The 20,943-nt window shown below is 37.6% G+C and overlaps 1 protein-coding gene across 19 annotated transcripts in view; it reads right to left on the reverse strand.

The window, feature by feature from the left end:
* Positions 1-20,943, reverse strand: part of TENM3 (teneurin transmembrane protein 3) — a 2,524,603-nt gene that overhangs the window by 160,428 nt on the left and 2,343,232 nt on the right. For all 19 annotated transcript variants that reach the window (XM_059909693.1, XM_059909692.1, XM_059909687.1 and 16 more), the window contains one exon: positions 20,630-20,867. In XM_059909693.1, coding sequence (XP_059765676.1) covers positions 20,630-20,867 — 238 coding nt within the window. The remainder of the gene's footprint in view (positions 1-20,629; positions 20,868-20,943) is intronic.

Below are 20,943 nucleotides of genomic sequence, written 5' to 3' on the forward strand. Positions count from 1 at the left end.
ACCTGGCCTGAGAGTTGCAGCTGACCCCGATCAAGGTTCTCACTTTCTTTAGGATTATACATGAAGAGTGAGCGAGGGTCCCAGCGGCCCACAGTAACAGACTACTTTCCTTGCCGCTGGAAAGGAGTAACAGAACGCGTTCTGAAGGATACGTACCCACCCCTCTTGGAGAAGGAAAAGGTGAGGCAGGAAGGATAATGGAACCAGACAGAGATGCTACTGAAGGCCCCGTTCCCTTTACTTTCCATCGTATCATCACGCTTATCTCCTTCAAAGGGCTTATTACAGTCAGTGCCTATCTTGTCCATCTGTTTACTTGGGCTGTGGGTTAAATTGTTTTAATGCTGTTTAAAATGTGCATTTTCCCTCCTGAAATTTCCCCCCCACTTCTTTGCGCTCCCTCTCCTTTCTCAATTCCAGCAGCTGCCTTGTTGCATTGCCCCCAGGAGAGACGAGACAGGACAAGAAGTAAAACAGCCTGAGTGTCCTGCCGGTTTCCCAAAGCCCAGTCTACTGGGTGAAATGGGGTGGACGGGGGTATAACCAGAATGTCTGGGAGAAACGCAGTGTGACGTAAAATAGGGGTTTCTCTCCAGGCGGGGAGCAGGAAGAGAGAAGCCTCGGGGAGCTGATGAGAGCAGAGGATTCCACAGGGCCCAGTGGCGAGTGGATCAGGGGCCCTGAGAATGGAAGACACGTGTCCTTCAACCTCAGACAGAGACCGGCAGAGGTCGCAGGGTCCCCAAGAGAAAACTAGCGGGTGGAGGGTTGAGGTGATGAAGCGGTGGAGAACCTCCCTGAGATTTCTGCATCTTAGCGGGACTCACAGGAAGCAGAATGACCTCTACGGGACCAAAGGCGCCTGCGCGGACAGGAACGCAGCTGTCGAAGCAGCCACACTGCGACTGATAATGAGGACACAGCATGAAAACTCAGGCACCTGGGAGTCCCTGCTGGGCTCACAGCATCGCGATGGGGGTGGGGGTGGGGACGGGGCGGGGGGTGGGAGCGGGAGAGACCCAATCACCCGAGCGAAGTTTCCAGGGATGAGAGTTTCAAATAAAATCGAGACGGAAGTATAAAAAAATGAAGTTGTTTGTCTAGTATCCTAAATTGATGGATATGAGTGGTATATCCACTGCATAAATCTCTGGTCTGTCTTCTCCAGTTAGAATGTAAACTCCACAAAGTCTCATTCACCTCTAAGTATTTTCAGGACTTAGAAAGTTCCTGGTACATAATTCTTGCTCCGTAAATACTGTAAAATAAATAAAATGATGACTATTGTGCCGACGTGGACAGTGGGCCTTGTAGAAATTAAGTACCTTTTGGACAAAGACCCACAGCTGATAAACAAATGATGACATAAAAATAAATAAAAGTTGGAAATCATAGCAAACCCGAACCTGGAAAATGTGTTAGCGCTTTATTCAGAGGGGTGTGGGTCATTTCTCAATGGGAAATGGGACTTGAACCTCAGCCTGTGGACCACGAAAGATGATGATCTTAGCTTTAACACTGAAAACGTGGTTCGAGACAAGGAGTTAGACACATGCTGACTTCAAGTTAGACATCCCTTTTCCAGTTTCCAAAATTTGTGGTATCAATACGTGATGTCCATCTGCTTTGGTGATCCCGGCAAGGAACTCTTTCAAGAACTAGGCTTCAACCGCTATGAAATTATTATTTTTCTTAGAGCAAAATGCAACTATGAGATATTGTTGAAAACAAAGATGTATTACTCAGAAATACACTGCTCATCAAGGTTAGCAGAACTGAAGACTCTTTACTTTCAAAGGGTTTCTAATTTTATTTATTTTTAAATAAATTTAGGACTGTACGGCTTATACTGTCATACAGTCTTTTAGTTTATTTTGTGAAACTCAAGTAATTTATTTATTTTCTGGCTGTGCCGCACGGCACGCGGGATCTTAGTTCCCCGACCGGGGATCGAACCCGTGCCCCCTGCAGTGGAAGTGCAGAGCCCTAACCACTGGACCGCCACGGAAGTCCCCTAACTTATTTAATACATAAATTTACTTCTGTCGCTGCAAGAGAAAATAGAATTTGATTGTTTTGGGATATTTTTTTTGGCCACTGACTTTAAAGCTCTGAAGTGCGTTTCCCCTTCCTCTGTCTAAATGACTATCCGTGTTGGGGGTGGCATCAAATTAGTGCCTTGGAGATGTACGTGCATAGTAAATAAAGAAACATTATAAAACACTGAAAGAGAAACCAAATCACCCGTCAATTATATTTTAGAATCACTGGTCTTCAATATTTTCAGATGGCTTTCTAGGGTGTAAGTATAGAAAGAATTCGTAAAGACTGCTTAAATCGATGTATTTTGAAACCATTTACAAATGATGGCATTCATGTGAGGATGATTCCTTTAAGAATCATTAAAGCCTCAAAATAGATATGTTAAAATATACACCTGTAAAAACCTCTTAGACATTAACTAGACTAGTAGAAAAGGTCTATGTCAACATACTTTCTATAGAGAACACTTGGTTTCAGATTTGGTAGGAATCTGTCCATTTTTAGGTTCAGACAGGATGCCGTCTTTCCAAAGTCAACAATGTCCTTTCCACTGCAATACAGAAAATACAACACACTGACAAGTGTATTTTGTGACTTACCTCTATCTTTAAGCCCAGGATTTTTAAAAAACTGTTTCAAGCTCGAACACAATGCTTAGTTTAGGTCTAGAACTCCACACATATTTAATAAATGAACAGATAAATGAATACTGGAATTCAGCTACATGAAAAGTATACAAGGAGTTTCCAGAAAATTCTTTTATCACCTAATTCTCTCTAAGGCACCTACTCCTGTGTGTCATGATGGTCTTTCCCACCCTGTGACTCTTCACCAGTCACACAGCCTTGGGAATATGTTTCTCACATATCAAAAATTCTGCAAAAATTACTGTCAAAAACATATGCTTTTGACCCAGCATCCACATGAGGTTTGGAGAATAAAGACAGGGATTTTCTTTCCTTCTCAGACCATATTTGGGAATGAAACAAGCGGATCCTGTGAGAACATGCCCCCATTGTATTCGGCAATAAAGCAGAAGCAGCGGCAGCTTCTTTGTAACACAGGGCATACCAGAGCAGGCTGATCTCGTTCTGATGTTTCTAATGATGCCCTGCATGGCACCTGTCTCCAGTTCCTCTGCCATTTGTGCCACCATTTTCACTCTGGTGACAAACTAGAGATGCACACTTGAAGAGAGACTATCGGAGACTGGGAGGAGGAAAATCAATTTCAAAGCCCCAAAGGCAGCGGTGCAGAAGGTCACCAAACACTAACAGTTGCTTTGTGGCTTTGGAATCTTGAGGGGGATTCTATTAACAACAACAAACAGACAAGCACCGTGGAACCGCGTGGCATCATTAACTGTAACGCCGTGAGGCAGCGAAAACGTAAATGGGCAGGATCACTCGGTATTAAGCACAATTGATAGTTGCTCGTTTTTCCTCTGAAGTTGAAAGATCCGTTTCTTTGTTGATCTGCCTTCACACCAACCTTTTCATTTCAGCTTTCCGCCTTTGGTTCTAGCATGTATTTCTAACTGACTCTGTGATGGACCTTTCTCTGGGTCATGCCACAAATTTTAAATTACTATCTAAAAAATGACACAAATGAACTTATTTACAAAGCAGAAACAGACTCACAGACTTAGAAAACATATTTATGGTTACCAAAGGGGAAAGCTGGGGGAGGGATAAATTAGGGGATTGAGATTAACGTATACACACTACTATATACAAAACAGATCATCAACAAGGACCTACTGCAGAGCACAGGGAACTACACTCAATACTCTGTAATAACGTATATGGAAAAGAATCTGAGAAAGAATAGATACATGTATATGTATAACTGAATCACTTTGCTGTACACCTGAAACTAACACAATATTGTAAATTAACTACACTCCAATATAAAATAAAAATTTTAAAAAAAAAGAGGAAATTAGTAGGGACACAGACTGAATCTCCTTGTCCTTCTTGCTGTCTCCATTCCCACCTTTTGGTCACTGCTGGTAACTCTGTTCTTAATGTGTTTCTAACTGACGGATTTAGGGGTAATTTTCAATTACTATTCTTTTCTGCCTGCCCCCTCCTCCCACCAGTATTCAACCAGAGAATTCAGTCAGAGAATCTTACATTCTTTCCTTTACAGCATTTCTCCTTTGCTTTTTTCTCTGTTTCATTCTTTTCTTTTCTTTTCTTTTTTTTTTGCCAGGGTGGAGAAGTTCTTCTGAGTTCTTATACGTCAACTTCCTCTTTTTAATTTGTTTGGCAAACACCAAGAATGGGCACAGTAACATTTTCATTTCAAATTTCCTTCTACTCTCAAGTGAAATGTCATGTTTTAAGTACTGAACCTGCACAATACACTGAATTACTTCTATATGTCCAGTCATAATTTCTATCTACCTTTACCTCAGACCACTTACAATTGCTTTTTCTTGCTGTTTTACTCAGTCTCTCTGCAGGTACACGTTGTTCCTTGGTAACTCTTCACTTTTGATTGTTTTTGTCTTTCAAAGTAATCACCACAAAACTTACTATTGTTAAGATTTTTAGTGGAAAAATAATCAGATTTTTGGAGTAAATTTAAATGTGCCTTTCTATATTATATGTAATATCAATTTATTCAGTGCTCATTTTATAAGATCCTAACATCAAGTACAAAATTAAACAAGTTATAAGATACAATTAAATTGTAAGCTTACAAGCGTCACCAGGAAACAAACAGGTTAATACTAGTCTTTTGTTCAGGAGCTTAATATAATCATGATACTCCTCTAAAATCAAGAACATGGTTTAATAAGTCGGAAATTATAGGAACCAAATGAGAAGCATCCCTGGAAAATGTGTTATAGCATCATTCAAAGCCGTGTGAGTCATTTCCTCAGTGGGACATCAGGATAGAAGATAAAAGTCAAAAAGAAAGTGTGCAACCACTGAATGAAATTTTAATTAGATTAACTTCATAATTGGTTATCTTCATAGAAAAGAGGGGTTTTTTTTTTCCCTTCCATGTTTTATACAGCATTAAAAACCTTTTGAGAGATGAGCAAACAAAGCAAATGATGAGAATGAAAAGAGAATAGCAGTCAGTGTTCTGTTCCTGTCCCTAAGGCACAGCTGAAACCTTTACTGGTGACACACAGACACCTGGAAAAATATTTCTGTTGTCTAAAACCTGTTACATCTTAGGGGGAGAAAGGCTCTGTTGCACAGGACATGATGCTTTCTTCCTCTTCTTATAGTCTTTGTTGAATAGAGAGAGTGATTTACATCAAACTAAATGTGGACTGTTTAAATGTCTCCATGCCTTGCCTTCCATGTATGTTTCTAGGCAAATCAATAACAATTTTACCTATAATATAGATTGCTTGCTGCAAATTGGATGCTCTGATTTCAAAGACAATGTGCCAGTAAGAAGAAAGATTGGCAATATTTGGCCAAATTTACAACATTTTCAGAATCCAAAGGTCTCACTTAAGAGCTAAGGAAATTTTAAGTTATAGATAGGCTCTTTTTCCTTCCGGCAAAATATAACTTTCTGGATTTAAGAGGCTTATTAAAGGTCTCACAGGATTTCCTCAACATCAAACAGCGCTTCTGAAACGACATTTTCAGATTTAAAGCAAATGAATCCCACACTTGTGGATTAAATTTACCTGGTAATATATGAAAGCTAAAATTAACTACTGAGTTCAAAATAGTTTTAGTCACTTGATGATGCCCAAACAATGCATGGTTTGCCTGGAATTCATTTTAAGATAAATACTTTCTAAAAATTTTCAAAATATACAAAATTTAATTATTGTGTGTTATCTTTCATATTGCCCATTAACACTCACTTAATTACCTGTAATCTATCATTGAGAGTATATATATTAAATATTGCAGGAGTTAAAACAGCCCCAAATATTTGTCAGTATTTATTTATTCATAAATTTATTTCATTTATTTATTTTTGGCTGCTTTGGTTCTTCGTTGCTGTGTGCGGCTTTCTCTAGTTGCGTCACGTGGGCTCAGTAGTTGCGGCTTGCAGGCTTAGTTGCTCCGCGGCATGTGGGATCTTCCTGGACCAGGGCTCAAACCCGTGTTCCCTGCATTGGCAGGCGGGTTCTTAACCACTGCACCACCAGGGAAGCCCTGCCAGTATATATAAGAAATGATAAAACTGAAAGATGATATTAACTATTATCTGAGCACTTTGAACCTTAAAACCTGTGCTTCATTATCACAGTCTTTAGAATTTTCACTATCAGGGCTTCCCTGGTGGCGCAGTGGTTGAGAGTCTGCCTGCCAGCGCAGGGGACACGGGTTCGAGCCCTGGTCTGGGTGGATCCCACATGCCGCGGAGCAACTGGGCCCGTGAGCCACAACTACTGAGCCTGCGCATCTGGAGCCTATGCTCCGTAACAAGAGAGGCCGCGATAGTGAGAGGCCCGCGCACCGCGATGAAGAGTGGCCCCCGCTTGCCACAACTAGAGAAAGCCCTCACACAGAAATGAAGACCCAACACAGCCATAAATAAATAAATAAATATAAACAATAATCTGTTTGTACTTTAAAAAAAAAAAAAAGGAATTTTCACTATCAAATTCTGATTTTTCAATTCCAAAGCCAAGTGGATTATCTGCTAAATATATACTTAGCAACATTTTGTAACTGATTAAAAGACTTGAAAAAGCAGTTTATTTAAGTGGTGTGCTTTAGGATAATGATGCAAGCAAATATAAAATTTTTGGCAGTTATTAAACAGAAAACTAAAGAAAGCAAGCGCATGAAGAAAATTAGCTGTTTCTATTCAAGGCTGGGTTCCTATTGGTTTCCCTTACCTTTCAGCAACTGATTCTCAATAGATATCCAGAGACATCTGCAATTACTTACTGTGCTTAAATACCTAGCTGTTTGGAAAGAAATCTCCACCAGTCAAGGATGATGGCCCTAAGCAGTTCTGTCACGATCCCGGAACTAAGAGATTGCAGAGGCTGCTACGAATTTCCAGGGAGAAGCCTACCCACACTAACATCTGCATGAGACTGCAAAAAGGATTCTGCAGTCACCTATCTTTCTCATGGAAACAGTTCCATCAGACTGATGATGGACTCACAGATTTCGGTAGGGCCTTGTGAACTTACAGAGTCAAGGGTTAGGCCACCAACATGAGCAGAAATGTACTTCGAGACTATTACATACATTAAAGCAATGGTTCTCAAACTTTGGTTCGCATCAGAATCCCTTGGCAGGCTTGTTAGAGAAGGTCTGGGGTGGAATGCCAGCAGCTAATGCTGCTGGACCAGGGACCACACTTTATTCAAGACTCCCATCCAGATTGTACAACAAAACAGAAAATCAGCTCAAAAGACTCCTGCTTAGACAGTCACTGCTGCTAGCTCACTTCAAGTAGTCAATTTAGAGCAACTGTAATTTGTACAATACGAGGCTCAATCCATCTGCTCTCAGAATCAAATGGTTTAGATATTTTTCATTGTTTTGTGTCATCTCACTCAATTCCTTACTTCCAATACCCCCCCTTCATTGTCCCTCCCTTTCAGTTTCACCTGTTGGTTAAGAAATTGGTTGCTTCATCCTTTTTAATCTCATTGCTACTTTTGAATGTCTACGATGTTTATTGGCCTTTACTTTATCTCTAAATTAGACACCAGTATCCATTCTCTCCTGGCTCTTCTGTTTCCTAGAGGTATCTATATTTCCATGTGCTTATCAAACATTCAGCAACATACTATCTTATTTCACAAGTACCTTCTTTTAGGGAGTTCCTCCTTTTCTCTTTGAACTTGACACTTGGATTTGTGAGTCATGTAGAAGGCTAGCTGATAATTCACCTTGGGTATTTACAGCTTCCCAAAAGGTTTCACTACTTTACTTCATAGAAATGATGCTATTTCTCTACTCTTAACCTTTCTGGCTGGAATTGTTTTTATATGTTATTTTTTTCCTCTAAAGACTTTGCTTCAATGTATTACCTGGATTAAAATCTATCTAGGAAAGAAACAGCCATCTCTACTCATTCTCTTTATCTATTAGAAGAGACTTCTGGAAAAGTCAATTCTAAACATTTTAAAAGCACTGTATACACACACACAAATATAACCTCCTTACTCCTTTTCACATCTGCTACTTTGAGGGGAAGGAAAAAAATAAGAGTATTTTCCCGCACAACATGCTTTCTCCCTAAGTTTCCTCCTTTGAAGCAGCTGAGGACAAAGCAGTGACAATCAAGGTGCTGTTCCCAGCACTGGCCACGGTGTCTGCACTGACACACACACCCGGACAAAGGTCGCAGCAGTGGTAGCTTCTGATCACAAAACTACATGATGAAAAAAAAACTGTTTCCCTGAAGTTCAGAGGCAGCAGAAATCCCCCCACTGAATCCTCATTATTACAGGTAAAGTTTTTTCTTTCATCCTTTACGTATTATATTAAAACGTGCTTTCAAGGGTGGGAGTGACAGAACTAGTTAAGAGTAGTACTTAACTGGTAGAAGGAAAGTAAAAAGTAGTTGGAGGACTAGTTTTTAATTAACTGCTTCAATAACCACCATGGTAGCAGCAGCACTTGCCAAAAGCTTTAACTAAGAATAAAAAAGTATCAAATGGGATCTAAAAACGGAAGAGGCTTGTCTCAAGTGTGGATTAAAAAGGTGAAACAGTTAAGAAAAAATAAAATTTACCTTGAATGAGTTAATGATAAACTAAACCTCAATATTTTTTCACCTTGCATTTTGATCATTTAATTTCTGCTAATTTTTAAATAGGATGAGTCTAGAAAAGGTGGTGTGTGCGTGTGTGTGGGTGTGTGTGTAAATTTTCTAAGAATTGGACAGGGCTCATTCAAAAATGGATTAACTGGGACTTCCCTGGTGGCACAGTGGTTAAGAATCCGCCTGCCAATGCAGGGGACACAGGTTTGATCTCTGGTCCGGGAAGATCCCAGATGCCACAGGGCAACTAAACTCGTGTGCCACAACTACTGAGCCCGTGCACCACAACTTCTGAAGCCCGTGTGCCTAGAGCCCGTGCTCCGCAATAAGAGAAGCCACTGCAATGAGAAGCCCGCGCACTGCAATGAAGAGTAGCCCCCGCTGGCCACAACTAGGGAAAGCCCGCACGCAGCAACGAAGACTCAATGCAGCCAAAAAAAAAAAAAAAAAGTGTACTTTCTAAAAAATACCAAAAAACAAAATGGACTAATTATTTTGCTTCTAATATAAAGGTATTATTATTATAAATCTAATTGAAAATGCTTTATAGTATAATATACTGTGCATCCCTGAATTGCAAAAAAAGGAAATATTTTAGACTCCTACTAATTAAAATGCCTCTTCTTGTACGACCTTTAAATTAATTATGGTATGCATTTTAAAGAAAAATATTTTAAATAAGAAAATTAAACATCCTCCAAGTGAGTAATCAGCATTAGAACGTAAATTACATATTTTGACATGAAAACAAAAAACAAATATGTAATGATTCTAGCTGTGACACAGTGAGTTAGTGAGACTGATAAACTATTTCATGCTGATAGCATGTTGCGTTCTCAAATCTATTACACTTTTGAATTGATGTGCTATTATCTTTGGACAACTTTCACACTAGGAGGTGATCCCAGCAAGAAAAATGTCTTAAATGAAAAGCTTATAAACAAGATACATTTCACTGTTGTTACCTGAATTAATATGAGCTATTAGTGGTTGTATGAGAGGTTTGAGACAAAAATTGTTTTATAATATTTTACAAAAAATTGCAATACGAATGTATTAATAATTATACATTTTAGCAATTGCCTCTGTATCAATTTATAATGATACTGAATGTACAAACAGGTACGTGGTAAGTACAGCATTATGTGTTAACTGATCTCTGAAAATTGGGAGGCAAAATTCTAGACAGTATTAAGGTGATTTGTGGGAAACATATTTTAGTGAATTCTTTACTGTCTTATACATTCACTTTTCAGTCTTAAGCGAGAGACATATAATCTAAAATTTAAGTATAACCACAGTTGTAAAAAATAAATAGGTCTAAAATAGGAAGCAAAATATTTTTATTATGACTTGTTTTAACTTAGACATGTTTATAATCAAGCAACAAGTCATGTTATACAGTTTGCTTGGGAGCATTAAGAACTGAACAACCAGATTAAAATATGCAGATTCTTTTTAACCGTTATCAAGATGGCTAGAATAGTTTAATAGTCTTTGTTATATTTTAGTTATTTTAACTGTGTAGCCATGGTATCAAATGCCCAAATCTATATTAGATATTTTCCTACATGTTTTAAGATATCAATTACACTACTGTTGGCAGTTATTACATACTAAATATATTAAAATTAAGATGGAAATGAAAAAGATCTTAAAATTCCTATGTGCTATTTGAACAAGATTTAATCTACTTAATTATTAATTCATTTAATTATTGGTGGCTTAAAATTGCTCAGCAAAGCTCTTTCTATAAATTTGAGAAGGAAGCATGATATAGGTAAAGAGAAGAATTTCAGGTGTCGATGTAAGTCGATGAAGAATAAAAGAATTCCAGGGTTGTTAAGAGATGCTGAAGGTATCCTAATCAATCAAGATGTGTGACAGTGAACAAGAAGTATTTAACAAAACAGAACAGAAAACAACCAGTGCAAAGAGTGGTGAGTGGTTTAAGTTAGGCTGATTGAGGACCTATTTCCTGTATACAAAGAAAAAATTATGTAATTTAAACTTCATAAAATCCCCACTCTGTGTGATTGTAAACTCTACTTTTTCTAAGATGAGAAAACTGAGCCTTAACTTGGCGAAGTTAATACAGGGGCAAAGTCATGACTTTTTGTCCTTAAAACTTATGTTCTTAACCAGTGATATAATATAGTAGTAGTCGCCACATGAGCTATGTATCTTAATGCATGTGTAAAGCACCCTTCTGTCTGTATTTCTCTCGTATTTTACAAATAAGATACCAGGCTTCTACGACACTGAATACACTGATGACTGCGGAGCCGACACCCAGGCCTTTTGTTGGAAAGTCATTAATGTCCACGAGGTATCCTGAGACAGAGAAAAGAGCTCACCGAGAGGAGGGGTTACCAGTAACGCCCTCACCTTTTAGTTTTTGCAGCTTGTGTGTGATTAATTCAATACAAAATCCTTCACTCATTCTTTGGGATGAGTAGTGGAGTGATCTTGAAAATCTTTTTTCACCACTTAAAGGTTAGCCAGCGAGCTCATGGCAAAGTACCCCCAAAGAGTTATAAACCATAAAAATGGGTTAAACATATAGAATGGGTCCAAATTTGCTGACCTTTTCGGTGATGACAAGTGGCTGTCAGTAGTATGCTACCAAGAATTTATTTTTGAAAAAATTATTTATCTGTCTCTTTAAGGTACAGGTATTATTCAAGAATGAGTAAGAAAGTGCTGCTTCTCTGAAGAAACTCTTAGTCCAGAGAGAATATTTTTAAAACGTACATTTGGAATTATTCTCATTATAATTTTGTTGCCAAGAACGATGATTGCCACCTATGCCAATTATCAGTTTTCTAAACTGCTTAAAAGTCCGCAAAACATGGTATTTTAGTGGGTTTTGCCTTTGTTTACTTAAAAGTGTGAAAATGCAACAACATCCAATTAGTTTGCTAGAAGATGAAATTAGCCAAGTTACAACAGATACTGTATGATCTCATTTATATGTCGAATCTAAAAAAGTCAACTTCGGGACTTCCCTGGCGGTCCAGTGGTTAAGACTCTGTGCTCCCAATGCAGGGGGCGTGGGTTCGATCCCTGGTCAGGGAACTAAGATCCCACATGCTGTGCGGCATGGCCAAAAAAAAAAAAAAAAAGAAGTCAAACTCATAGAACCAGAGAGCAGAATGGTCTGGTCGCCAAGACCTGGGGCTGGGAGGCATGAGAAGTGGGGAGACACCTCCGGTTACAAGGTGAGCAAGTCGGGAGCTAATGCGCAGCCTCGTCATTACAGAAACTACTACTACATTGTGTCCTTGAAATTGCGACAAGAGTGGATCCCAAGTGTTCTCACCACACATACACACAAAAGATAACTCTGTGACGTGATGGGTGTGCTAGTAAACTCAGTTATAGAGATAGATATATATATATACACACGCACGCATGCACACACACACGCACGCACACACACGCACGCACACACACATAAAATCATCATGTACACCTTAGAAAGACAAATTGTACAATCTAAATATATACAACTTTTATTTGCCAAAAGGAAGTATATATAATTGTTAGATAGGATTGAAAAATGTTTAAGGTATGATGACTTTGGTATGTAATTATTTCATAAGTGCATATTTAATAAATAATTTACTAAATGAACTTAATAGACTTAAATAAAAGAAAATTATTTTAAAATATTATCTATTTCATTTCATCCTTTCAATTTTTAGTCTTATATATGTATGATAACATGCATAAGATTAGTACATTGCTACAACTGTATAATTTTTAATTTGATAAATACATACATTTTGGAGTTGAGTACTTTATTTTTCCCTTTCATATGTAATAAAAAAAATGTGGAGACACTACAAGAAGAAAAGGTAATGAATTTGGAACCTGAGATCTAGCTGAATGCTAGTGATCACATGATCTCAGGCACTTTACTAAATCTCCATGGGCCTTAAAAAGAAGTTAAGATTAGATCATCTCTAAAATCAATTCCAACCCTGAAATTTGCTCTGGAATATAGTCCAATCTTTTTCAGAAGCAGTCATACCTTCTACAGGTCCTCCATAATAAACTTGAGTTTTTCATACGGGTACATTTCATAAACATCTGCTGAATGAATGAATGCATTCAGGCTTTATTTTATGAAGTATCACTACTCCACCACTATCTCAGATAATTTCTTCCCCATATTATCACTGTTAGCTTTTTCTAAAACAAGCCCTGTCTTTGAAAATTTACTTCATAATTTATTTCCTCTAGGAAGTCACCCCAATTAAACTGAGGCTATAGTGATTCTTCTCACAATAACAAAATACCTAGCTCCAAAGCTGAGAATGCTACCTAATTGCTCACAGAAATTAATCAGCATGTAAGTTCCTGGCAATTGTCATTGCCTTCACTGCCTTGGTAGCTGTCATTTACCTTTATAAATGCTAACTCAATTATTTTATTTTTAAAGGTATAGCATAAGAAAAGAATAAAGAAAAGAAAAGAAACTGAAGTGCCAGATACCTTACATATAATATTTCAAGGAATACTTATAAAATGTTTGTGAAGTATCATCAAACCCATTTTATGAGAAAACGAGATAAAAATGTATGAGTACTTGGCCCAAGGTTATATAGCTAGTAGGATGTTGAGATTTTAACCCAGATCTGGTGTCTAGTACACCATGACCAGAAAGAAGCAATATTCTATTAGTGCAGGATGTAACTGGAACAAGATGACTTCTGGTAGTAGCATTTTAAGTGGTTCAGAATATGAGGTGAGATGCTAAGAAATCATAAAGAGGGTCTTAGCAGAATCAGAGGGGTTATCAAATAGAATTTATTAAACTTAGTTGGCTAATTGCATGTTCAAGAATTTAATCTTAATGGGCTAAGAAGAAAGGGTTCTGAGAATGGTGTAATAGGACACACTCACGTTTGCAATTAAAGGAGAAAGAAATAAAACAGGCACAAGAATGTCAAGGCAAAATGAAGAAACGCAGGAAAAGAAAAGCAATTGTCTTTGGCAGGGTATATATTAATTGGTGATGAAACCAGAGGACGAAATTTTAGAGAGAAACACATAGTTTTAAAATTGGACAATAAATTCTAGGAAAGGATAAAATCAACATGTAGTAATGATGTTAAGTAAAGACAACACACACAAACACACACACACAAAATCAAGGGAAGAGGATTGAAACATATTTTCACAGACAACATTAGTGAAGAGTAAAAGAATTTTTAAAAACTTCCAAAAACAGTTGCCGAGGAAGAAGAGAGGTGTCTTAAAATGAATAGGTCATATCCAGAAAAAGATTATGATTAAATCACAGTCATTAGCTATGACCAGAGTAATGGCACAGATGACCTTTTACTCTGATCACGTTCAGAGAAGCGACCAGAAATGTGTTAGGAGTAATTAAGAATTCATTACTCTAGGTATATGGAAATTCAGGTTATCATATATGAATATTTTATACAGATTGCTGCTTATCCAAAACCAAACGTTATCAGAGTATACAGTACTTGCAACTGGTTGGAATTATGCTTTCAAAAATCATCTAAGGCCTACAGCAAATGATTAATGCATACTTTCTTGGTATCTTAATTGCTATTAAAAAAAACTGGTTCACCTCAGTTAAACAAAATAACACTCCTACTCTTTTGTACAGTAACTTCATCATACTCAAAAGATACCTAAAGCTTTAAAAACCTTAAATATAACTGGGGTCTAACTTCTGACTGATGTGAAGACAATGCATCTATCAAGGCTTTTATGGATTCATTCCAAACATTTATTACTTTAGTTAACTAAATGTTTCAGGGATATGAATAGTTGCCTTTCATTATAATTTGAAGATTTTTTTTTTTTTCTTCTCAAGAACAAAATTAACAGACTTGCAAAAATTCATGTACTTTTTGTTGAATGATAGGAATAGTGAAAAAAAAAAAAAAAAAACCAAGAGATTTTATTCTGGTAAAACTATGGTTAAGGCTTGGACTACCTAACTCATAAAGATAAATTAGACATAATTATTCCAGTTAAGACAAATATGTTCTTCATTCCTGGAGAGAAGAGAGCTACTTAATAATAAAATTCGTTCGGCTGTTAACCAGTTGGGTTATCTTATCCTATGCAATGGTTGTTATTACTATTATTACTGTTTGGTCATATTTAGAAAAAACATTTATGAAGCACCTACTGCCAGATGAGTTGTTTACATTATTTCATTTAATACAACGCTATTATGAGTAGGTATTATTATTGCATTGGAAACTGACCTCAGATTTAAATAATTAAATAATTTGTAGATGACGACATAGCTAGTTTAAATGATGGATCTACGATTAAAAATCAGGTCTGACTGCAAAGCACATGTTCTTCTCATGATGCTAAACTGTGTTTATATCTCTACTAGATCTACTAGGTTTTATTCAGGAATATATATCAATATTGACTCCTGGGAATGACCTTTATTTTAGAGCTACAATCAGTCCACAGCCTACTTTCTCATTTTAATTACTGGCATGATGCCTGCTCAACAACCATACTGAGACTGTAGCATTGCAACTGGTTAGTAGCAATCTTGTATTAAAAATGATGCTCTGGCTTTCACTTAGCAATCATCTTTGAATCTTTATCTCATACTTTATTTTAGAATGAGGACTCTTTCAGTATAAGAGAATGGTTTCAGAAACCAAATTATAATGTTGCCAGAGATACATGGATCTTTGAGTAAAACCAGGATCAAAATTTATCTTTGTTTAACATTTTTAGTTAATACATGATTTACCTTTAACATTTCACATTTAAGAAATTAAATTTGAACTTTTTGGGGAAAAAAAGTCATTCAACATGCTGACTTCAGTATATGCCTCCTCCTGTTCTCTTGATACTGTGAGAAGAAAATAAAGATGACCATTTTATGTATCATTTCTAGGAGTGACACATTTTGGGGGCCAACAGAAGCTTTCTCTGTGAAGGGGTTGACAAAGGGTTAAATATTTGCTACATGTTGGCAACAGAAACTAGAAAATTTCAAAGTAGGAGTCACACCTGTATTCAACCAAGGGCTGCCTTTCCACTGCCTCTCATTTGATCTCTGTTATTATTTACCTTATATATAAAATAATTGGAACTTACCAAGTAACTTGACTCTGGGGAATAACACTTGGTAGGGTGGCCATACGCCTCTTTGCCCACAACAGCCTGAGTTTATGCCTGTAGTTCCAATGTAACTGTTCATGGTCCCCTTTCCCTCCCATATTGTCCTGGTTTGATGATAAATTATATGGTTACGACAGAACACAGGCACTGAGCTAGGACTGCAGCAGCTTCTGGAATTACCCTCCTCTCATTGAGACAAAAATTTTTAAGCCACAAATTGAAACGAGTCTTAAATATAAACACCTCCTAGCAAATCCTCCTGAATCACACATCCGTCTTCCTCTGTCTTCCTATTACTCTTACAACTGGACACCTATCCCTCTATGGGCCTTTTAACAAATACCGTAAGTTATTAAAGGTGAAATATTTCAAGAGATCTGGAATCCCTTGATGTTTACTATTCATTAGTATGTAATTTTAGATGAGTTTACTGGGTTTTTTTTTTTTTTTTTAAACAAATGGAGGTGGTGAGACTCTCAAAGATTAGTTAAGAATTTCTTAGCCTAGATCCACATCTGATTTTGAAGTTTACATTCAGTAACTTTAGCTTCTTCAGTTTTACCTCTCTTTACTGTATTTTGTGATTTTCTCTTTTCCCACAGGTGTCCTTGGGTTTCCTCAAACTATCTTTAACAAAAGGATATGGCATTACTCAGTAAACTTAAGTCAGTAGATTACCTTCACAGGTATGTTTTACTTACAGCTGTATCTTCAGTTATGGAGGATATTACTACTTACTGCCTTGCTAAAGGTAGCTGGTTATCAGCTTGTAGGTGGAGGTACAATTTTTCAACTGGGAAAGCTCTACCCTGGTACTATGCGGCCAGGACGTGTGTGTTGCTGCCTTCAATAGGCAAGGCTGACTCAGACCTGATTGTCTTTGCTTTTCCTTAGACCCATTTAGAGTGAAGATAAAAGAGGGGGGGAAAAAAGGAGAATATCTTACTTTAGTAAATGATACTTCTGTTTAGGTTTTTTTTTTTTTTTAAAAGATGTAGCAATTGATCTCACATTAAAGCAGCCCAAGACATCTTGATATTTGAATTAAAAATGCAATAATAAAAAGGTAATTTAATATGCAATTTCATACATTAATAATTAGCAAAGCATTGCTGAGCTACAAGGTAAAAAGCTATGGGAACATCACTAATGAACTATCAAGGCCAGAGCAGATTTCAATAAACGAGACTTTAATAAATCTTTTATTAAATAGCTACACATGAACCACTTGGTTACCATCTAATAGGTAACTACTAAGCTACGTAATTCACATATATAAATGAGCACCTTGCAGGCAATTAACTTTACAATTGCAGAAGGTCAGGCTTCTCAATGAGCGTCTCCATACTGCACCTTTAAGTGGTGCTAGCCTGAGTCAAGTGTACACTTTTCTTCAGCTGCTCTATATTCTGGTAGCAGCTATTATTATGTACGGAAGCAGCTGAAGTATAAAATAAACAAAGGATGAGCTATAGGCTATCAGATGCCCTAAAAATGAATTATACAAAGGACAAGAAATACTGAGCTCAAAGAAAAGGAGTCTTCAGAAAAGTTCTAAGCAAGTACTGGTGTTCTGTCTAGGCCCTGATTGTTACTTTCAGGAGATGATGAGATAACAAGAATATGCTTATAAACGGCAAATGCTTGTTCGCATCTTGACGTGACTCTAGATCTGAAACTCGCTGGAGATGGGCGACCAGAGCTACTCTGTTTAGTGGGTAGAAGTGCACAGTACACAATAACATCGACAGTCTCCAGCGGCAGCAACGGCTAAATTCATTAAAGAAAGGACATACACACTTTTATGGAAGCAAGAAACTGCTGGTGGGAAAACATGCTTTTTACTAAATCAAAAGGAAAGCTACGTTGAAACAGATAGGACACATCTTTTATGTCTTCTGTACCAAGTTTAGGTGCAAATGACTTGAGATTTTCATGGATTATTACATGCCACTTGTAACCAACTATTATCAGGATATGCTGAAAGGAGAAAAGGGGAAGAGACAAAGAGAAAAAAAACAGAGATTCTTATCTACACAGAACTGAATTTCAATCTTTATAGCTTACATCCTTTAAATGACAGTTTCAGAAAAGTGACAATCAGTGAGATGAGTCTATGTATAAATAGCAATAATTGCCAAAGACGAAACTCTACACTAGATTAAAAAATAGTCAAAGGCAGACACAAGTCTGGATAAAGTTGTTAATATAGTTGAAACTGAGAATCATACTCAATAGGGAACCTTAACTAAAAAAGGAAAAATCAATGATAAGTAGGACCGGTTCTTCACCTCAAGAGTTCCAGCCAAGTGAGACTATTAAAGAAACCACAGTGGCACTATGTCAGTACAGTGTGAAATTTTCACACCTCTGCCTAGGTTGATTCACTGAGTACCTGCAAGTTGAAATGCCATTTTTTTTGATTAGTAATATTATAAGATGTGAACATTGGAAAAGGAGAAAATAACAAAATTATACTACAGATTGAAAAATTTTAGCATGATGCACAATTTTCAAATTCATTATACTTTCTATATATGTGTGTGAGTATCACTGATAGATTTTCTTACTATGTCAATTCATAAAACTATACAATGTAATTCCATTGATGGTTCACTAACGGTACTGCTTTGAAATGGAATTTCAAAGGGTACGGCTTTGAAATCGCCCTGAGAGTGATTTCTTATACGGTCTGAATTTAGAGAAATCAACTACAATTTCACATATAGCTACTGTGGGTTGTACTCTAAGGAGCTACTTTCTTCCCTAACTTCCCAGCAACAAATATTCATTAGCACAATATGAGGAATAACAAGAACACACTTACCTTTCCCCCAAATTATTCCAAATATCTGCTCTATAAGACCTGGCTTCAAGGAATACCAACTTTCCTATCACCGGTTTTTGAGGCTTTTGCGCTAACTACCACGTCCCCTAAATTAAACACATTTCTGATGACCTAACTTGGCATATTTCATAAATATTTGTCAAAACAATTACCGTCAACTACAATGCAATTATCCATATTCAATTTGATGGCTCAACTGGAAAATTGCTTTTTTCCTAATAAATTTTTTTCCAAATGACAATAGTGCATCAGTGTTGATTGTTCAGTGTGTGCTAATTAATGACACTGAGTAAATTTAGCTCTGGGCTAAGAAAAAAATCTGTGTACATGATTCTTTGTCTTTAAGTGAAGAAACCTGCTGTTTGCCTACTTCTCCTGCACTTTCTAATTTCTCCCAGAAGACTGTTCAATATTACAAAATAAATAATAAAACCCACCTACTCTTGGCTGACACTGTAGATGAAAAGACAAGGGTTCTTTGGAAACTTCTTTTTAGGTCAAGAGTAAAAGAAAAGACAGAAATATTTTTATTGTTGACAACTAACTGTGAGGACATCCTGCTTGCTCATCCTCAGGGCAGAATTGGTTTAGATCATGCAATTAATGGCAAAAAGAAAAAAAAAAAAGCAATTTATTCATCATGAGACCCGTTTCTTCACCCAGAAGCTAATTTAAATGCTGACTTTAGCCAGGGGCTCTACAGGGCAGGTCATCCTCCCAGGAGGTGCAGAGCCCTCTGGTTTCTGGCTTTACGTGGTGATGAGTCTTTTTCTCTGAACCTATTGGAACCTTAGGGCAGGAAAGAAAGAAATAGCAATAGGAGTGTTAGAGGAACTTGCTGCCAAGCTGCCAGTAGGAGACCCATGAGTTAGGACACCACAGTCTTTGCTTGTGTGATACGTGATACAAAGGAGATGCTGACTGTTGAGGTCCTGGCCGAAGGAAGAAGGTAAGATTTTCTGTACCCGGAGATATTTGAAAATGAAATGAATTAGCTCAAAATAGCTCTTACTGATCTACACTCTGGTGCGGCCTGAGATGTGCTAGAAGTCATTAAGAAGCTCACTGAACACCAGTGTGTGTCAGAGAAAGAGCGCTGAGCTGGCGAAGCTTCTGGAAGCGAAGGGGTCCACAGGCCATGCTGTAGAAATGGGGCAAAATGATTTTGTACAGTTACAGATTCTCAACTGCATGGTGATGACCAGAGGATGGAAATTTCAGGAATCATAAGGAAGAATTTTCTAATAGAATTGTCTAAAAATGAATGGAAATAATGATGGAAGGAACCTTAAAGGTCCCATCTCCCTCATATTGCAAGAACTAAAATATCCTTAACAGGTGGTCCTCTGACTTGTGCTGAAGCATCATCAGTGGGGGTTCACTACGATTTTAGGATGTGATGGACAAAACGGAGTCTGTGAAAAGCAGGGATGTCTGGAACCGAGGAGATGCTCAATATAATCACTGAATCATGGGACTGAGAATCACATTTACATTTCCATCCTTTTCTCTACATGCCTGATCATCTGGAGATAAGAAGAAAAATGGTAGCAAAGAAAAGTCTCACTGAAGCCATTTATTCTCATCTCTTGTAGGCTACAAAATGTGTGAAAAGGATAGGAAAGTTCATTGGTCCAGCAACTAAAAGAGTACCAGTCATCTGGAACTGTTTCTAGAGAAGACAAAACAGAGAGTATATAAGAATGGTAAATCTCTCTCGGTGAGGAAAGGGTTGGGGACTAGTTTATCTTTCCATTTCAGATATTTAAAAAATACGGTTTGTTGACTGTTGTCAAACATGCATTCTCCATGCAGGTACGCTGTGTGGTGCTAACAATCAAATACTCTGAAAGTCTCAACTTCAAGGCTTACCTGCTTTCCAGTGGTACATTACTGCCAAGGACCCAGCTGTCCTGCAGCTGGACGGACTCGGGTGTGGTTTGCAGCTCGGCGGGCAAAGCAGCCGGCGGGGCCGGACTCTGGTTCCTTCTATTGGTCAGGGAGTTTCTGTTGAGAGAAGTGATGGATGGGTGGTGCTGTGTGACGTGCTGCTTCTGGGACGGCGGCAGAGGCTGCAGGGTGCACTGGCCTTGGTTGTTTGCAGGTTGCTCTGAAAAAAGAGATGGAAACGTTATATTTACGTGTACGTGCACATGCGCATCTATACACACTACCAATTTCTTGGG

Source organism: Balaenoptera ricei, chromosome 21 (genome assembly GCF_028023285.1).
Source record: "Balaenoptera ricei isolate mBalRic1 chromosome 21, mBalRic1.hap2, whole genome shotgun sequence".
NCBI lineage: Eukaryota > Metazoa > Chordata > Mammalia > Artiodactyla > Balaenopteridae > Balaenoptera > Balaenoptera ricei.